Raw genomic sequence first — 17,812 nt, 5'->3', positions numbered from 1 at the left:
CACAAACATGCTACCTCATAACCCATAAAAGATGATAGTGAACGTTATAGCAGATGGCCACTTTTGAGGTGTTCACCTCGGTGCAGAGCTCACAAAGCAGCTCTCAAAGCCAAAAAGCTCTTTTAGAGTCTTGTATGCTTATGCGCATAGGCAAGCCCACACACACACACACACACACACACACACACACACACACACACAGTGCCGATAGAGTAAGCACAGGGAATGTTCTCAGCTCCAGAGGGCTTGTATAGGATGTCAGGCGTATCAGCAAACACAGTGGCCGTCCATTCAGATTGTAAACACTATGGTCTTTGTCCTACATTTCGTGTTTGCCCCCCTCCAAACCACACCCACTCTGAATATCATGTCAGTGTGATGTGTCCACATGGCCTGAGGTCTCACAAGTCCTTCTTGTCCCGTAGGTGTCCCCAGTTTTAGGCATCGCCGCAGGAACTCTGATCCTGGTCTTTGTGCCTGAGCCAAAGAGAGGCAGCGCTGACCAGATGGGAGGACGCATCAAGAGCCGCACTTCCTGGTTCTGTGACATGAAAGCACTCGCCAAGAAGTAAGGAGATCGACCAGATTTCTTGTTCAGTGATGAGCATAGGGCCCAAAATCACTAAGCGGATCAGTAAGAGCCAAGCCTGCTAACAATTTAGCTTACACTTGCGGAATGCAAGGCGAGAAGTATTATATATTAGATCTTTTTATAGTAGCCATTAGAGGCATGGAAACGTCAACACAAGACACAGTCAACCAGTATCATTCACACACCACCACTCTGCAATGCTGCTGAACTGTGAAAGGAGCTTTGCATCCGTAACACTGGAGGCCCTTGTTATTATATGAACTGCGGGATACATTTCTTTAGAAAATGCTATAAACTCTACATAGTTACTGTAACGGTTTATGCTGGTTTATGGGAACTATTTTAGGAGAGCAACCACATATCCATCCCCTTCATCCTCTGCGACATTTAGCTACACACAGTCTCCCACATTCACCACCAATGGAAACACAAAAAGAGTTAAATAGTGTTATTTTTGTCCCCTACATAAAGCTGTCAGCCTTAACTGCATATCATTTCAGTTTAGCACCAGTGCTGCTTTAATAATATTATTTTCTCACCTTTGAGATAATGCTAATGTTGTCTGACCGGAGTGGTCTGACTCACGTTGTTTTCCTTTGTTATCTGTTTGAGAGAGATAGCAGGAGCAAGTGAGATGTTTGAGGTTGCGTGACAGAAAACAGTAGCTTGTTTATTTTGTCCCTTCGTAAGCCAAGATAATCACCTGTTTGATTTTGTTTGTGCGTGTGTTTCTTTGTGGCTAGTCGGAGCTATGTGTTCTCCTCCCTGGCATCGGCGGCGGTGTCTTTTGCCACAGGTGCGTTTGGTATGTGGATTCCTCTGTATCTGGCCAGAGCCCAGGTGGTGCAGAAGACTGTGGAGGCCTGTACAAAAGAAATCTGCAGTAGCACAAACAGGTGAGAGGCTAATGACTAAACACTGGTCTAATCTGAAACCTTGTAAAAACGAAAGATATCAGCATCTTTTGTGTACCACATGTAAAAAGCTGAACAAACTGGATTTAGGTGGATTTACATCATTGTGTACTGTAGCTTTATTTATTTTGGACATATTTCAGTGTTGCATCATTATAATAACTCATGTGATTTTCTAAATGTGCATAGCTTAGCTTCACCTGTGCGGTTACATGGACTAAAAAGGCCCAAGATACCAATTTGTAATAATCGGTATTTCCTCCTCTGTCTAGCTTGATCTTCGGGGCGATCACCTGTGTGACTGGTCTGTTAGGCGTAGTCATCGGGGCAGCCACCACGCGCCTGTGCCGCCAGAAGACGGAGCGAGCTGACCCACTTGTGTGCGCCGTCAGCATGCTGGGCTCGGCCATCTTTATCTGCCTCATCTTCGTGGTGGCCAAGAAGAGCATCGTAGGAGCTTATGTGAGAGTCATTTCCTGTAACTACTTTGTATATATTGTGTCTGCAGGAGAGGAAGTTCAATCAAACAGTGGAGATAGTATGAGGTCCATTGTTGCTTTCTTACTTCCAAGAATCAACAGGTGCCTATAGAAACATGTTTTTCTGACAAAGAGCGATATTAGTATGTTAATTATGGATTAGCCTGAGGGGCTGAGAATTAAAAGGGAAAGTCTGGTAACTAATCTAACAAGAGAAGGCTAAGTAAAAGCTCATCAGGTGGGGTTAATGTTTGAATCAGGAATAAAGCAGTAAGATGATACCTTGCCTGAGGCCAGTTCCTTGCCAGAGGCAGTGAGTGGGAGTTGCTCCTCACAGTGAATGGCCTTAATTGCAGGTTAGATTGAGATGGCCTCAGGAGCTGATGCACGTAGCTGAGGCTCATACCTCATTTGGACAAAAGTTAGAGTCTCAAGCAAATAGTCAGAGAGCTTGTGCGTCTAATTGCCTTGTGAAGCAGGAAAGGGTGCAACTTAACAACCACTGCCCTGAAACAATGCACTCTGGGCTGCTGGACTCACCAAGCACACATTTCTCACTCTTATCAGAGACAAAGGAATAGGAACTGACTTTCAGCAAGTTGGACGGTAATAATGCAGGAAAGCTGGGAAAGATGGAAAATATTTCCTATGCGTGTAAGAGAACATAACAAACAGGTTTCCGTATCCTAAATATGTGACCTTGACTGACCTTGGCATGTCTGGCCTCTGACTTTATCAACTGCTGCATCAGTGCAGGACTTTTCACAGTACATGTGAGGTGTGTTTAAGTTATCGTGTTTGCATGTTTGGACAGTGGCCACTTTTATAAAGCAGAGATGACACACTGTTTAAATTAAAAAAAGAGTGAAAATATCAAATAACAACCTTATGAATTAAGTGATCCATGCTTCATTCACTGTAGTTTTCCAACAGCTGAAGCAAAGCAGTTTGTAAAAATGATAAATAATTACTCATGTAAGTGGTGATTTTGATTGAATGAGTTGAACTTTATATTAAGTCCCATTAGGTCAAAGGCACACATTTATTAGGTGTTTGACAGAGGCGTGACTCAGCCAATTAGACCTGAGGTGCAGCAGTATCCATATTAATTACAAATCTGTCCAACTCAATTTTAGTGCTGATGCACTCAAGTGACACCAGATTCCTATCTTTGTACTGGTCACAAAAGGTAAAGACGCTCTCAAATGCTCTCAAATGTCTCTCAAATAGCAGCACGAGCTGCTACCAGCCTGTGTTCATACAGAAGCCTTCATGTACTTTCAGCACGCTGTACGTCAAGCCCATGGAATCTAATCTTGGAAGAATCTTTTTGAATGCATGAAAACATAAAACATTAATACTTGTTTAACCATTTCAGCTTCAAGTGTGTGACTTCACTTCTCCTCAGACTGCTCTACTGTACGATATTAAATCATTGTACAGTGCAGCAGCAGTTGTAAGTGATCAGCTCAGGTTTCATGGCCAAGAACTGACAGATGTGTCACATTATAAGGCGTGAAGTGGCTGTAACGTGGCTCGGCTGACCCCTCGCAGCTGTTGTCTCGTCAACACATAGCTAATCTGAGGAAAGGCTCAGCTTCTGTCCTCTAAGAGGCAACATGTCGGTCACGGTGTCTGGTTCGCAGCTCTCAGAGCAGACTTGTCTACATCTCTGTTGTCAGACTCCTTCTGTAGTTCTCTGTACTGGCACCCTGGCAGAAGGGTTATTCCCCAGCAGGAAACACACATCAACCGGCTGTGTTAAAACGTGCCAGACGAAACCAGCCAATACAGATACAAGAGATTCCACTGCAACCAAATCCCTCTGGGTCTGTTTTTAAGAAAGTGGTCAAATAGCAGCACGAGCTGCTACCAGCCTGTGTTCATACAGAAGCCTTCATGTACTTTCAGCACGCTGTACGTCAAGCCCACTATGTGATTAAAAGTTTACATTTTCTGTTCCACCCATTCAGCAGCAGGACATAAATTCAAATCTCGCAGCTGGATCTAAACTTAGGAAGTGTTCAAATGTTTCCACACTGAATATACGGCTTTGACAAGAATAAACAACCCTTATCATCCCGTGCTGTTTTTCAGCTCGTAGACTAAATGCTCGGCTCAATGGGACCAAAATGAAGGCCTGCACCTCCACGTATAATTGAGCCACAGCATAATAACATGTTTTTAAACCGCAGCAACCAAAGCACTTTTATTCAGCAGTGGATTCCCACACATGGTAGAAATATCTGCACCCTCCTCCTTTGGCTTCGTGTCTGGTTACCAGTCTTTTGTGCAGTGGAAATTAGCTGATCTTAATTAGCACCAGTAAATGGACTCTCTTTTTTCTTCTTGATTTAGGTTTGCATCTTTATAGGAGAGACGCTGCTTTTCCTGAATTGGGCCATTACAGCAGACATTTTAATGGTAAGTACAAAGAGCCTATATTTATCCTCTGGTTCACCGGGAAATTCCTGCAACAAGTTATACAAAATAACAGTCATCCAATTAGGCACAGTCTTGAGTTGTGAAATGTGAGTGGACTCTGGCCTTGTTGGCTACAGTTTGGGTGGGACTGATAATTACTGTCTTCACGAACAATGATTCATATGCTGTTCATTGAACAAATGCAGGGGACCCCTTTTCTCTGATGTATATTTCATTATCTAAAGATGAAATGATACAGTAAAGACGGTGTACTAACCAGCTCCTTAATTTCTAATAACGATGATGGCTGTGTGGGTATGGAGAGTCAGAGACAGGCCTTTTTGGGGTGTTCTGACCCAGTGAGGTGGTGAAGACTGCAATGGTTGTTGTAATATGGCTGAGTGAATCTTTCTGCCTCTGTCTCTTCATGATCTTCCATGTTCTCATGTATTTTTCACCCACTGTTTCTCTCTATCTCTGTGCAGTTTGTCGTTATCCCCACACGGAGAGCAACAGCAGTCGCCTTTCAGAGCTTCACCTCTCATCTCCTGGGTGATGCAGGAAGTCCGTACTTGATAGGCCTGGTAAGACTCCCCCAGAAGCAGTTCTGTGTGGTGATCACGGCGTGAGGGGCAATATATTTAAGATTTACCCCAGACTGTAATCCACAGCTGGAACGCACAGCTTCAGCATGTCTGTGAGTGCTACATTCATACACGCGATGTATTCAGATACCAGCTCAGCCCTTGCTTTAAGTGGGCCAGTGCAAAGTGAGGTACAAGAGGCACTTTTAGCACACGTCTCAGGAGGGCTGGTGAACAGAGTCGGGATTTCAACAGTCTTCAGACTGTCAGTGGCGTTTTCTAGTAAATCTCATGGTTCCCAGGAGGGGCCAGTGTTACTGTATTTGATTGGTCAGGAGATAAGAGAGTGGTTCTTGCTGGGACGCTAGGACTCTCAAGGTCACATTCACGCAACCCCCAACGGCCCCCACCACCCAAACTACATGCATGCACCCGACGAATAGCATCCAAGAGGCCAGAATATAAGTGCTACTCGTTATTCAATGGAGTGTGAAACAGGATCCACCTCAGACTGTCAAGCAGCATTCTTTTCATTCCAAATAGAGAATGAACATTTCTGAAGTTAAATAGTAACTCCGTAGGTAGACGTTCTATGTTGCTCACTTGAGCATACAGGAAGGAAAAATGGGCTCTTTTGCAAGTAGAACACACAAAAACTACTGCTGGAATGCCACAGCTACAATGAACATCGCAATCTACACGTTTAACTTCTTCTCTCAGTATATATGATGTACTTTGGTGCTGGGTACAGAATAGGCCGCCAAAGTGTTTACATTGCGTTTCATTGTCGTGCCTCTGGCTCACAGCCTAGGTCATGTTAACAAAGGGAGAGTGGAAGTCTTTGATTAGTGAATCAAACTGATCCTCGAGATCCTCTGTCGAGGCCTGACAGGCTGGCAACAGATGCAGCTGTCTGCCGAGCTGCTTTGAAAGTGTCCTTTTCTCCTCCTTAAATAAAAATGTTTAACTCTTGTCCAGACCAGATAAAAGGGGCAGTGAGTTATCTCCAAGTACGACAAGCCCTTCAAAAGGCCAAACAAAAGTGGCATTAAAAAAATCTGAATTCCGGGAAATAGAATCCGGCTCAAAGACTGGAGCTGTATTGTTTCTGCAGATCAAGTAAAACCCAGTGTCATATCATATTGTACAAACTTCCTTTTGACACATTTAGAGATACAGTGCTTTGAACTACTGTGTGAGTTACTGTTGATCACTTTAATTTTAGTGATGTAGACTTTGCAACCAGCCCTGAAAAGATTAGTCGATTAAAGGATCAAAAAATCAATTATTGACAGTGATGTCAATAATTAATGATTAAATGATTAAGCATTTAAGTCATTTATCAAACAAAAATGAGAAACATTCACTGGTTTCAGCTTCCTATATTTGAGGATTTGCTGCTTAATAGAGCTGCTTCATATCATTATCAGTTAAATATCTGTGGGTGTTGGACCGTGTCAGACAAAATAAGCAATGTAAAGATGTCACCTCGGCTTGCAGAGCTCTAAAGTTCAACCTTTAGTTCCAACCTGACAGCATGGTGTGTGGAAAATGGAGACTATCTAATACAACTGCTGTAGTAATATTCCAACAAGCTCCACATGTGAGAATAAAGCAGCTCCTCCACACACACACACACACACACACACACACACACACACACACACACACACACACACACCAGCCAGAGTTACCCAGACATGGCCCCACAGTTTGCCAGTCATCCAGGTTCTCCATCCAGCCTCTGGGGTCATGACTCTCCTCTGAGTGACATTCTGAATGTCCGGGGGTTTCTCACTCCTCCACAAAACCCCCGACCGGGAATGCTCCAAGTGCGTCACCACTCGCTGCCTCAGTTCCAGGGCTGAGGTTTAGCACGCGAGTGTGATGAACTTGTCGTGACGCACGCTGAGCACGGGCAGAGATACAGTCACCCATGCAGACTGGCACAAATCCTGTGTATGAGCAAAGTAGAGAATCTGAAGAAATACAGATTGGAGGTTATTGCTAAGCAACCACAGGAGAAAGTGAGCAAGCAAGTCAGTCCTTTTGGTTCACAATTGGGTTTTGACATGTGCACCAAACAGACCTGTAGATGGTGTACTCAGTTCTACAAACCAATGTGGTGTTCCCAGTGTGCATAGTTGTCTTTTGTGGGAATGCCTGGTGCCAAAATGCCACACAACTGCCACTTCCTGTTATGTAAAAAAAAGTGCTTTTAGTACATCTGAAGTCCTCTTGAGCCAAGATCTCCCCCATCAGCACGTAGACCAAGGCAGTTGTCACATTAGAATCCCCTGAGAAACACATAATGGACTTCTCCTATACTGTTTGTGTAGGACATGGCTGAAGGCAGAGTGGGTGGCAAGGGAACGCCAGCAACAATCTCTCAGCAATCTCCCAAGAAATGCTTTCTAGCTCGATAATTAGACATGCAGTAAGCGCTTCGTATTTTTAGCTAAGCTGTACTGTGCAAGTTGCAGGCAATTTACTGTACCTAGCCCTGCACTGGCCTCACACAGCTGCTGGACCTACACCAGATTCAGTCTCGCAGGTGTAGTTCATTTATTTTCTTCCACATCCTATCTCTTCCTGTGATCACTCCTTATGATGCAGGTATGCACTCTCGCCCCTTGCACATATGAACACATACTGCACACACACGGTCACTCCCTCCAACATCTGCCTGTCAGCAGTTCTCCAGCTTTACCCGTTGAGAATCTCATTCTGCTGACGCTAACATATAATCAATGTTCCTCTGCCAGGGTGACCTATGGCTGCTCAGGCACTCACTCACACACAGACGAGAAGCCCCCTCTTGTTCCTGCTGTGCATACATCCACGCAATCTGCTAAAAGCTAGCACCAGCAGCCTCCTCTCCATCACGATTGTCAGTGCGGTGATCTATGTGCATTTGAGAGCTGCCTTATGAGTGACACTGGCAGGCAGGAATGGTCACTTCACACCCACTGTTCTCCAGCTGTTGTTTTCTTCAGCGCCACGCATGACAGACTGAATGCCAGTATTACTCAAGCCTTTGACAGCAATATGAGCTATTAGCTGTGAAATCCTGCCTCGCTTAAAACAAAAACAGAGCACTCTCACAGTTTTACAGGCATCAGTTTTATCTGTTGCTATGATGAAACATGCAGAACTCACTGTGGTAAAGCCGGCAGTGGGAGTGTGTGCACAGCACAGTGTCACGTAGTGTGTCACAGCATGAAAAGATATTTTAAGAACTATTGCTGGATGATTAGTTTGAATAAAATCTCCCTTCTCTTTTGTTTGTGTGTGTACGTGTGGTGGTTTTGGTGACGGTGGGTGTGTGTTTGTCATTGTCTATTTGTGCTGGTGCACCTGGGTGCAGATCTCCGACGCCCTTCAGCAGAGCTACACTACGTCAGCGCTGTGGCGGTTCCTCAGTCTGGGCTATGCCCTCATGCTCTGTCCCTTCATCATCGTCCTTGGGGGCATGTTTTTCCTGGCCACTGCACTGTTTTTCCTGGATGACAGGGAGAAGGCCGAGAAACAGTAAGTGACTCAGACATTGTTTGAATAACTCATCATTATTTCATTTATTATTTAGTCATTTATTCTTTAAATATTTAATACTTGCTTGAGACGTCCTCCACTGACTCCAAATCCAAACTCCAAACACACCACCTCAGTGCGAGAGTACCATACAGAAACAATAAGGTTTGAGACAGGTCTGGACAATGCTGTGCTCTTTAACCCTGATGCTGGGGTTTGATGTGTGTCAGGGACAAGCTGCTCAGAGATGCCAACAATGGTGCCAACCCTGCAAGACACAGAAAGGCCCTCGAGCCAATAGAAAGTCCCAGTCAGCTAAAAGTGCTCCAGAGCTGACACAAGCTGTTCTAGCCATCAATTTGTTAAAGTGTGCTTACTTAGACTTTTACCAGCTACCGCCCTCTTATTCGTGCATTCATATTTTCCTCTTTCAAACACCAAAGACGTGAACCCAAAGCACACGTTGGCTGGTCATGGCCTTAAAAGGCTAAAACAAACACCCTCATCCTCTTTAAGATGGTGAGACATGACTTCTTGTTTCTTTCTTACTATTTTTTCCTACTTTTTATCACATTGACTTACTCCCCTGGTGCCAGCGCTCTCAGAAATGACTTCCTTCCTGTTGAAGATGAGGGACATTTTTAGACAGGATGGCAGTCTGATGTCTGACATCTGTCTGCAGTTGCCTTGTCTTCACCCTGTTGAGTTAGCTGTTGGTCTTTCCCACGCCAAAACCTTTCATTAAGAGAGATGTGCGAGATTTTAGTAGACCATAACCAGAATAAACCTTTATGGAATCATGTAGAGGACAACTTAAAATTTGCAAAAGAAATGTGGAAACCGTCAACTTCACGTTTCAGTGGATTTACTGCATTTATAATCCTGGGGTCAGACTGCCATCCAAGCTGTAAATAGTTCCTCTGTGTAATGTTAATATGCAGTTTTAAAGGGGTCTTTGCAAAGGCACCACTAAACCGTGCTGTGGCTTGCATTGGGCCTGATCCAGGAAAAAAAGGGAAGAAATGCAGAACAATGACTAAAAGACGAGTCACACTCTTGCGGTCGTGCCAGAAATAAATTGTGTGGTCCAATATGTGGTTCAAGCTATCTGACCGCGTTATTGCACAGTATGCGCTGATTGCACATGTTCATTCAAACTGTATCTAACCACAACCCCTTGACTTTAACACTACGCACTGTGACGCAAAGCTAAGAGAGCAACAGATGGAGTTAAAAAAGCCTCAGATATGAAACACAGACACTTGGAGGTATTTGAAGTGTGAGGAAACATGATCCTTCCCATAGATGTACTGCTATTATATACTACTGCATTCCAAAGCTTATACAGTACCTAAACTTTTTCACCACTTTCTGAAATCACCCTTCAGAAAGGGTTTATGCATTTTAACTAGCGTCTTCATTAAGCTTTAATTAATCATTTATCAGGATTAGGACAATCAGGAGTTAACGCATAAACTGCCCCCGATGCTGTGCCAACGGTGTGTGAATTCATATGTACGTCGCTTTGGATAAAAGCGTCTGCCAAATGAGAGTCTGACTGCTGCATGTAATGCTGCATACATCAGTTGTAAACCATTAATCAGAACAGCTTTTGCCTGATTGTGGAAAAATATGTCGGCTATAGAGGCTTAAATGAGGTTGAGCCCTTAAACCATTAATAGAGGCTCAAGAGTTTGTCTCAAAAAATAAACAAATAAGTCTGCAGTTGTAAATGTTAATAAGTCATCAATACATTGTGATAAGCATCAGATATTCACAATATGGTAAACAAGTCTGCAGTTCTAAATGTCATTAAGTCATTAAGCGATGGTAATAAACACCAACTCTGCAGTTATAAATGTTATTAGAAAGAGGTACCAAACTTTTTCCTGAACTACATTACCATGAATGATATTTGATGTCATTACACTGAGAATACACTCTGGTCCTTGTTTCATTTATCAAATCCATCGTTCTCCTACTTTTACTTGAACCCTCGTCCGTGTTCACGTCCACCTTTGCTTGTATGCCTCAGCCACAGTGGTTAATCATACACCAGCTTGCCAGATTACATCAAGTTATATGTATATAGTAAACATACCATTGCACACCTCACATAGTTCACTTCAGGCCTCCACAGAAGCATACAGATTTGTGTTAAACATCCCAATGAGGAAAAGCCTCAAACTTAAACAGCAGCTCTTATGTAACAAGCTGCAAACAGCACCCCAGGGACCAAGAAAGATGACAGCATCCACGACTTTGTACAGCTAGGGTTGTTTCATGACTGAGATATTTATTCCATTCACGCTATAAAGCCCCCAATTTATAAATTCCCCCTGACTTTACGGAGTTCTTTGCTGCTGTTTTTTTCCTCCTTTGAGTGTGTCCTCAGATACACAGCGCTATTTATAAAAGGCGCAGAGCTGAACAAGTTACTCACTGGAGCGCGCCTTTCTATTTCCAGCCTTAGAGAGTGCTTTATTATTTCTAGGTTGTTAGCTTTTTTTGGCGGCAGGGTTGCCATTTATAGCTCAGGTTCTGTGCGTGCCCCCCCTCCACACATTCACTCAGTCCACATTACACTATGTGAGGTGTGAGAGCAGAGCTGACTTGTCTGCCAATGTCCGTGCGCCTTGACGGAACAGATTCAGTGTGCATCAAGGCAGGTTGAGCACTGCAACCCAGACGATCAGAGAAGCAGATAGTCATGATTAAAAGAGCAAGCCAGACAGTTAGCATGTGATGAGTGAAACTGGGAAACATTGGTGGAGATCATTTGGAAAAAGACAATAATAAATGTTGAATATGGTTCGAGAGGATCTGTCTGAGAGCTTTTGTGCATCCTTAGTTTCTGAAACTGTTCCTCTCTCCTCAGGTTGAGCCAGCTGACGCGACCACCCTCCTCAGTCAAGGTATGACCAGGTAAATTGCTTTTACTCCAAAAGGCGCTTTAACACTTTAGTGTTTTTCACATCAGCAGTTCTACAAGCAGTTTAAGTGGTCGATAACAGAGAGACGGTCTTGGAACATTAACATTTATAGGGCTCTCTTCTCATTCCCTGGCAAGCATTATGCAGAGCTCCTTTCATTAGGAGGTGCAGAGATCTGAAAGCAAGTTTTTTCAGGACTTAAAAGACACTTTGACCTGAGGCAGAACTTTCTGACAGAGTAAAGCCTGGAGGTGATACACAAAGATGATACACAAATGATTGATCTATGATCTGTTTCCTGTCCCATTGTACTCAGGGAGTGTCCAGACATTTTTGGAGTGGTGGTTATTTGACCAACTATACGGTATCTTATCAAGACCAAAGCTGCCTTCCTGCCTTTATCAGACTCACACTCGGTGCAAAACCCCTCTAATTATTAACTGAGCAAAGAAAAGACACAATAATTGGCAGCACGCCAAAACTCTGCACCGTAGGACAATGGGGAGCTACTGTAGTTGCCAGTAAAGAATAACAAGATTAAACTCTGGCTCACTGATTAGAAGGACAAGGAATGTGTTGCCAGTTATTTGTAAAGGTTATCATGTTTAGCCAAAAGGTCAAGGTTTTACCCCTTCCTAGTCATCTCTTTGTAACCTTGTCTGGGTTTAGTTGTTGCCATACACAAAGTGCCAAATGAAATAGGTCATGAATGTGTGTACTGGGGGGTTTACGATCACTACCTTCCAATAATGCCCTGTGACCGCCTTAAGTGTGAGATGAGAAGGTCAGAAAAACAGATGTGACTAGATGACGAACAAAACATTTTGCAGTCTTATAAAAATGCCAATCACTTTATTTCTTCGTTTTTGAGGAGTAAAAAATGTTAACAAAGGTTAGATCAAATGCTCACTGACGAGTGCTCTCATTAATTTTCATGCTAAAATTACACCAACCTGTGAAACCCAGGGAATGGAGGTGTGTAGGATTTCTCACAGAATGGTTAGAGTTCAGTTCAGGTAAGTGTCGTCTGCCAGTTGCAGCTCTCTGCAATATTTGAAGGCAACAGTCGATTTGGTGGAAAAACAGTTTATTTTTACCTTCCAGACAACCACTAGTCTCCATTCATTTTATTTTAGAATAAAAAAATGGCTTTCAGGGGCATCCTGGAGGTGTATCCATCTATCTATCATAAGTCAGTTATGACCATTATGAAAATGGTCCTCCTCTGTGCCTTCAAGGGCACTTTGACTCTGACATTTGAGCGTTGGCTGATGCATCGCATTGCATTCAAGGTTCAAGGTCCAGCTTTATTGTCTTGTTTTGTAATGCTGTATTGTATTACAATGTGGAATTGGATGATTAAATGTAGAACAACACAGATTAAAACTTATACTGTAAGTAAGAATTCAGAATGTAGATAATAATTCAGGAGATATGTTCCTGTGAATTCTGCCTCAGAAGATGAATAATATGCAAACATGGATGTCGTGAAGAGGATCGTGTGAATTTTGTTTTTTCTTGGGTTATTATTAGATAATCTGCAATCAGCCAGATTTCACATCTGCAGTGTCAAAGAGAGCCAACAAACTTGCTGCATCCACACGTGACGGAGTCTGAAAAAAGAGTAATAGTATGATGGATTACCCATCACAAGCAACTTCGAAAGCTGTGCAAGCTGATTTGCATTGTGCACTGATGTATGGGAGGTAATGGCTGTCTAGAAGGCAGGAAATCAATCTAAGAAGCTGTGGAATGCTTTGGAAAAAAGTCTGCAGAAATATCATGTGCACACATTTTGTATTTAATGGGCTCCAATATGCTAAACTACCAGGTTGCTCTTTTACTGGACGTACTGCAGTGTCATTACCATTGACAGGGTGACATAAGCATGCACAGCTAATGACAGGTGACAGGAATGGCTCCCACATGGCTGCCACACATATCATGTTTCAGTGGCAGTTTATGCTCTCAAACTGAGGGTTTCATCAGATCTCTGTCACACACAGCAGCTAAAGCATTTCCCTCTGCTGTCAGAAGGGGCTAATTACAGAGAACAGTGATTACTGCTACACAAGGTCAGAGTTGAATGTGAATGTTGAACTCATCATTTCCATCCTAAAGTGAACGACAGAGGCGCTCCGTGATTCCTTGATTGATTTTCAACATATGTTTTGGAGGATAATCCAATCAGTGAGGGTGTATTTCCTCCCTTAGCTCTGACTCACAGATCAATACAGTTCACAGTTCAACTGCTCTCTGATGACAAGTCACCATTCACACTGACTCTGACCAGCCTTCCCAGAGGTCCAACATGCTGAAACGTAGGGAGGTAAAAGAAGATATATGGTCCCATTGTGAAGTGCAGCGGTAGATTAAGGAGGATTTTTAGATTACAGAAAAAGAGTTTGGCTCTGACAAGGAGTGGAAGTGAAGGCGAGGAATTTAGAGGAGGAGAGAAAAGACACACGACTGCTGAATAAATGAGGATGAAGAGAAGCAGTAATCGCCTAAGCTGTTACACATCTCAAGCTATTAATCCCCAGTGATGCAATCCCAGACAGAGATCAGATACACTGAGATCCAATTAACTTCCTCTGCAGGAGGAGCCGGCCTCTGCTGGCCAGATTCACCCCACACCGCATGATAACTAGAGGACATCCCCAAGCTGGGGGCTGTCAAAAGATCAGCTCCGACAGTGGAGCTTCACACTCATTTATTCAGTGACTGCAAAACTCTGATGTAGTCACAGCTGTACGAACTTTAACTGCTAAAAGTATTTATACAGCTGCAGGCACATACTTTCCTTCTTCACAACTGCTCTAAATCCTCACTCAGCAGTGCTGACTGGGTTCATGGTGCAGTGACCACAGACCTCACACACACACACACACACACACACACACACACACACACACACACACACACACACACACAGTGTACACTTAGGCTCTGATATGAACTGTATAGATTACAATGCATCCAGAAAGGCCCTCAGCTTTCATAAACCAATGAATACATGAAAAGGAAGTGCTCTCTTACAGTTATACTGTATACGTTTGGTCTCATGTACCGCGCCATTCATTGCTCTCCCTTTCCGCCATCCATCAGTCAGATCTATAGCAATGTCCAAGTTCTGTCATGATTTGCATCCTCAGAGCCAAAAACTACTACAAGTCAGTTTGATCAGAGTTTATTCGCTTGCCAGACCAATCAGACCTCCCCTTTGCTTGGGAAGCCAACAGTCTCCAGCACAGTAATAGTGAAGCTGTGAGGAGGCAGGCCAATCTTGCACATATCAAAGCATTCACAACTCTAATTATCTCTATGTCACGCTGGTATTAGAGTGTTTTCATTTCAAGTTTGGCTCATAAACAATTCACAGAGTTTACAGCAACATCTGACACTAATAAATGAGTAAAATGGTTCACCCCAGAGAGGATTGGATGTGCAGCTACAGACACAAAACACATTGTTTTTTAGTATCCTGTAATCCTCCTGTTCAGGCTTTTACTCCTGTATGATTTGTGGTTGTTTTCTGGCGCACATCAGTGAGTTTGGATGTGAATGGATATTATGTCTATGTATGGATGCATATATGTGTGTTTGAGAGTCCGAGACAAGAGTTAGGAACATGGCTCCACGAGCTCCCTGCACTAATCCTATTGTAGCAGCAGCAGTAGCTTGTGTACTGGAGCATCCAGGGTACTGTAATGACAGACCACAACAAACAGCGGGACGCACTGCCCTCTCTCTCATCCAATCTTAAGAGATCACAAGCATGGCACCATGAACATTTAATGGTCTAATCTCCAACTGGAGTGTGGTGTTCCCCTCCGGTGCCACACTTTCCCCACATATGAGTTTTGTTTATGCATATTTCAGCATCTGGAAGAGATCTAAAAAAGGATAAACATAATAACATTGCACTTGCAATAGAATATTTGCTGCATTTGTACTTTCACTTGAGTCAAAAATCTGAATACTTACTCTGTAATACTCTACTACATCAATAGATTAGTTCAGATAACAGTTAAATTCTCCAAATCAGTCATGTAGTATCACTTTTCTGCAGTCTGCATTCTTGCAAAAGGTTTCTTAAAACGATTACTTAAAATGATTGATACACTGAGGCAGAAACACACTAATATCAACATCTAATGTAAAAGCTCAATCTGGAGAGGCAGCAGCTGAGTGTTACTGTGGCTTATAGCTTGCTGTTGTAGAGATTTGGGGTGGGGGTGTCTGCAGTAAACAAACTGTTATGTGTTGGTATGCTGTGTGCAGGAGAATATTTAGGTCACAGGCTGGTTGTGGTGTGTAGGCGTTATCAGGAAGGTCCCAACAGATGGCCCAGGAGCTTTCGACCTCGACATTAATTACATGAGCATGTCCTGTGGTGAGGCCAGACTCTAACCTCCTCCTCTCTCTCTTTCAGGTGACAACCAAATGAGGAGTCGTCTGAAGGAGCAACCAAACTCAGTAAGGATGACAAAATGGAGGTAAAAAAGCGAGGGCAGCAGATCCACTTCTTTAAAACCACGCCCATGTTCTTTTCGCCGTCATCACCGCCACGATCATCCTCCTCTTGCTCTTGGCTCCTGCTGCTCTTCTGTTTTTTTCCGCGCTCTCGGGGACTGCTCAGAACTGGAACGAGGGAGCGTCTTGCCCCTCCTAGAAACGCCTCCAAATCACAGGCTGGTGTGAAGGTGCACAGCAGTGCACTGAAGCCGGCCGGCTGACAGCTGGTGTCCTCCTCACCTCTGTCTGCGAGGATCCACTGAACCTTCCAGGGAGGAGGTGGGGTGTCCAAATCCCCCGTGACCCCTCTGACTCCTGATGCCATACTACTGAATGCTGACCATGAACCTGCCCTGTCTGTCTGCCTGTCTGTCCAAGGGTCTGTCTCTTACGTGTCTGTCTGTCTGCTGCATCGGCTGTCAATCTGCACCAAGTGCCATAGCATCATTACATTCCTTCAGACTTTGCACTGACCACCATCAACCCTCATAACGTCATCACTGACTATGTTTACATGCACACTGCAATTCAGCTATTGGCCATGAAATAAGTTTTATTAAGCTGTTTACATTTGCTAAACAGTAGAAACAGCTCCCATTCAAATACCCCACAATTCATTCTGCCCTGGCTTTCAGCACTTGGAGCCTGTAAACAGACTGTAAAATTGAAGTTATGTGGAGCAAGTGATGCAGCTCATTAAAATGTGCTGCAGGAATATCATTCTCAAACTGTTTATCTGCTCAAGCCTCCAGTAATGTGATTCAAATCAGATGGCTCTGCACATGTTAATCACAGTATTAACTACAGTGTTTACATGATGGATGCAGAATTCTCATAATACAACAGGTTTTGCTGTGCATGTCAACATAGCTGTCAACCAAGAGCCAAAAAGTGTTACTGTCTAAAGGTCGGTGAATCAGCCTTAAGAATCAGAGCTTTCCCATCAACAGCTGTTTCTCTTGACCTCCACATGTGTTTTTATTTTTAGCTTTTAGCACTTACGAGCGTAGACAGTGCCAGAGAACATGACAGAGGCGAGAGATCTCTGCACATTATTTCACAAGGCTTCTTGTGATTTGTTCTTTCTTTGTTTTTTTTCTGTGTGATGTTGGATTTGAAACTGGAGGTTCCTGCCTATGATTGTTTCAGAAGGACGATGATGCAATCCGGGCGATATAAAGCAGACACTGGACGAAATGTTTTCTAATTTATAATGTACATGCTTTTCCCAAAAGTAAATGAAATGCTACTCTCTTCAATTTTAAGGAGTAGCATTTGTGTTTTTGTGTACATGAGAAGCAATACGAACCTTTTTTGAGGAAACCAACCTTTATATCCACACTGCCTTATCAGTGAGCCAGGTTTCTCTTTAAAGGGGAAGCTCTCTGATGGTTGGTTTTGAATTTCTGGACACAACACCCACACAGAGACGGAGTCACCTTTAATGATGGATTCCAGTCCAGTCCAAGCTGGTCACAATAACAGGCATTGTGAAAAGAGACCTTTCCCCTTTGCAGTTGTAGATATCCCATTCCACGTTTAGAAGAAAGGACCTTTGAGAGGAGCCAGAGTCGTAGTCATCAGTTTATTACTGAGGGAAATCAAAATCCCAGACAGGAACAGGAAATTCTTTGCCCCCCAGGTTACACTGATTACAAGTTCTTATCGTTGATAACTGATAAGCGAGGAATCCCCCCTTTTGAAAGCAGACCAGCATGTCCTCAGATGTCACTGCAGGAGCTGACAAACAGAGTCCCCTTCTGTACCTAAAACATAGATCAGCATAGATTTACTTTAAGAAACAGAAGTGCACAATAGACAAAAGACGGATTTAATT

At 43.4% G+C, this 17,812-nt stretch overlaps 1 protein-coding gene across 2 annotated transcripts in view; it reads left to right on the top strand.

Moving 5' to 3' along the window:
• Nucleotides 1-17,560, top strand: part of spns2 (SPNS lysolipid transporter 2, sphingosine-1-phosphate) — a 59,314-nt gene extending 41,754 nt beyond the window's left edge. The window contains exons 6-13 of one of the 2 annotated variants that reach the window (XM_070983094.1): nt 426-568; nt 1,336-1,488; nt 1,779-1,968; nt 4,344-4,409; nt 4,895-4,993; nt 8,361-8,524; nt 11,403-11,449; nt 15,893-17,560. In XM_070983094.1, the coding sequence (XP_070839195.1) occupies nt 426-568; nt 1,336-1,488; nt 1,779-1,968; nt 4,344-4,409; nt 4,895-4,993; nt 8,361-8,524; nt 11,403-11,445 (858 nt within the window). In that variant the 3' untranslated portion in view covers nt 11,446-11,449; nt 15,893-17,560. The remainder of the gene's footprint in view (nt 1-425; nt 569-1,335; nt 1,489-1,778; nt 1,969-4,343; nt 4,410-4,894; nt 4,994-8,360; nt 8,525-11,402; nt 11,450-15,892) is intronic. The other variant, XM_070983093.1, reaches the window with a different exon arrangement.
• Nucleotides 17,561-17,812: the final 252 nt, after the last annotated feature.

This window comes from Chaetodon trifascialis, chromosome 16, assembly GCF_039877785.1.
Source record: "Chaetodon trifascialis isolate fChaTrf1 chromosome 16, fChaTrf1.hap1, whole genome shotgun sequence".
Taxonomy (NCBI): domain Eukaryota; kingdom Metazoa; phylum Chordata; class Actinopteri; order Chaetodontiformes; family Chaetodontidae; genus Chaetodon; species Chaetodon trifascialis.
This window is presented reverse-complemented; position numbering and strand designations above follow the sequence as displayed.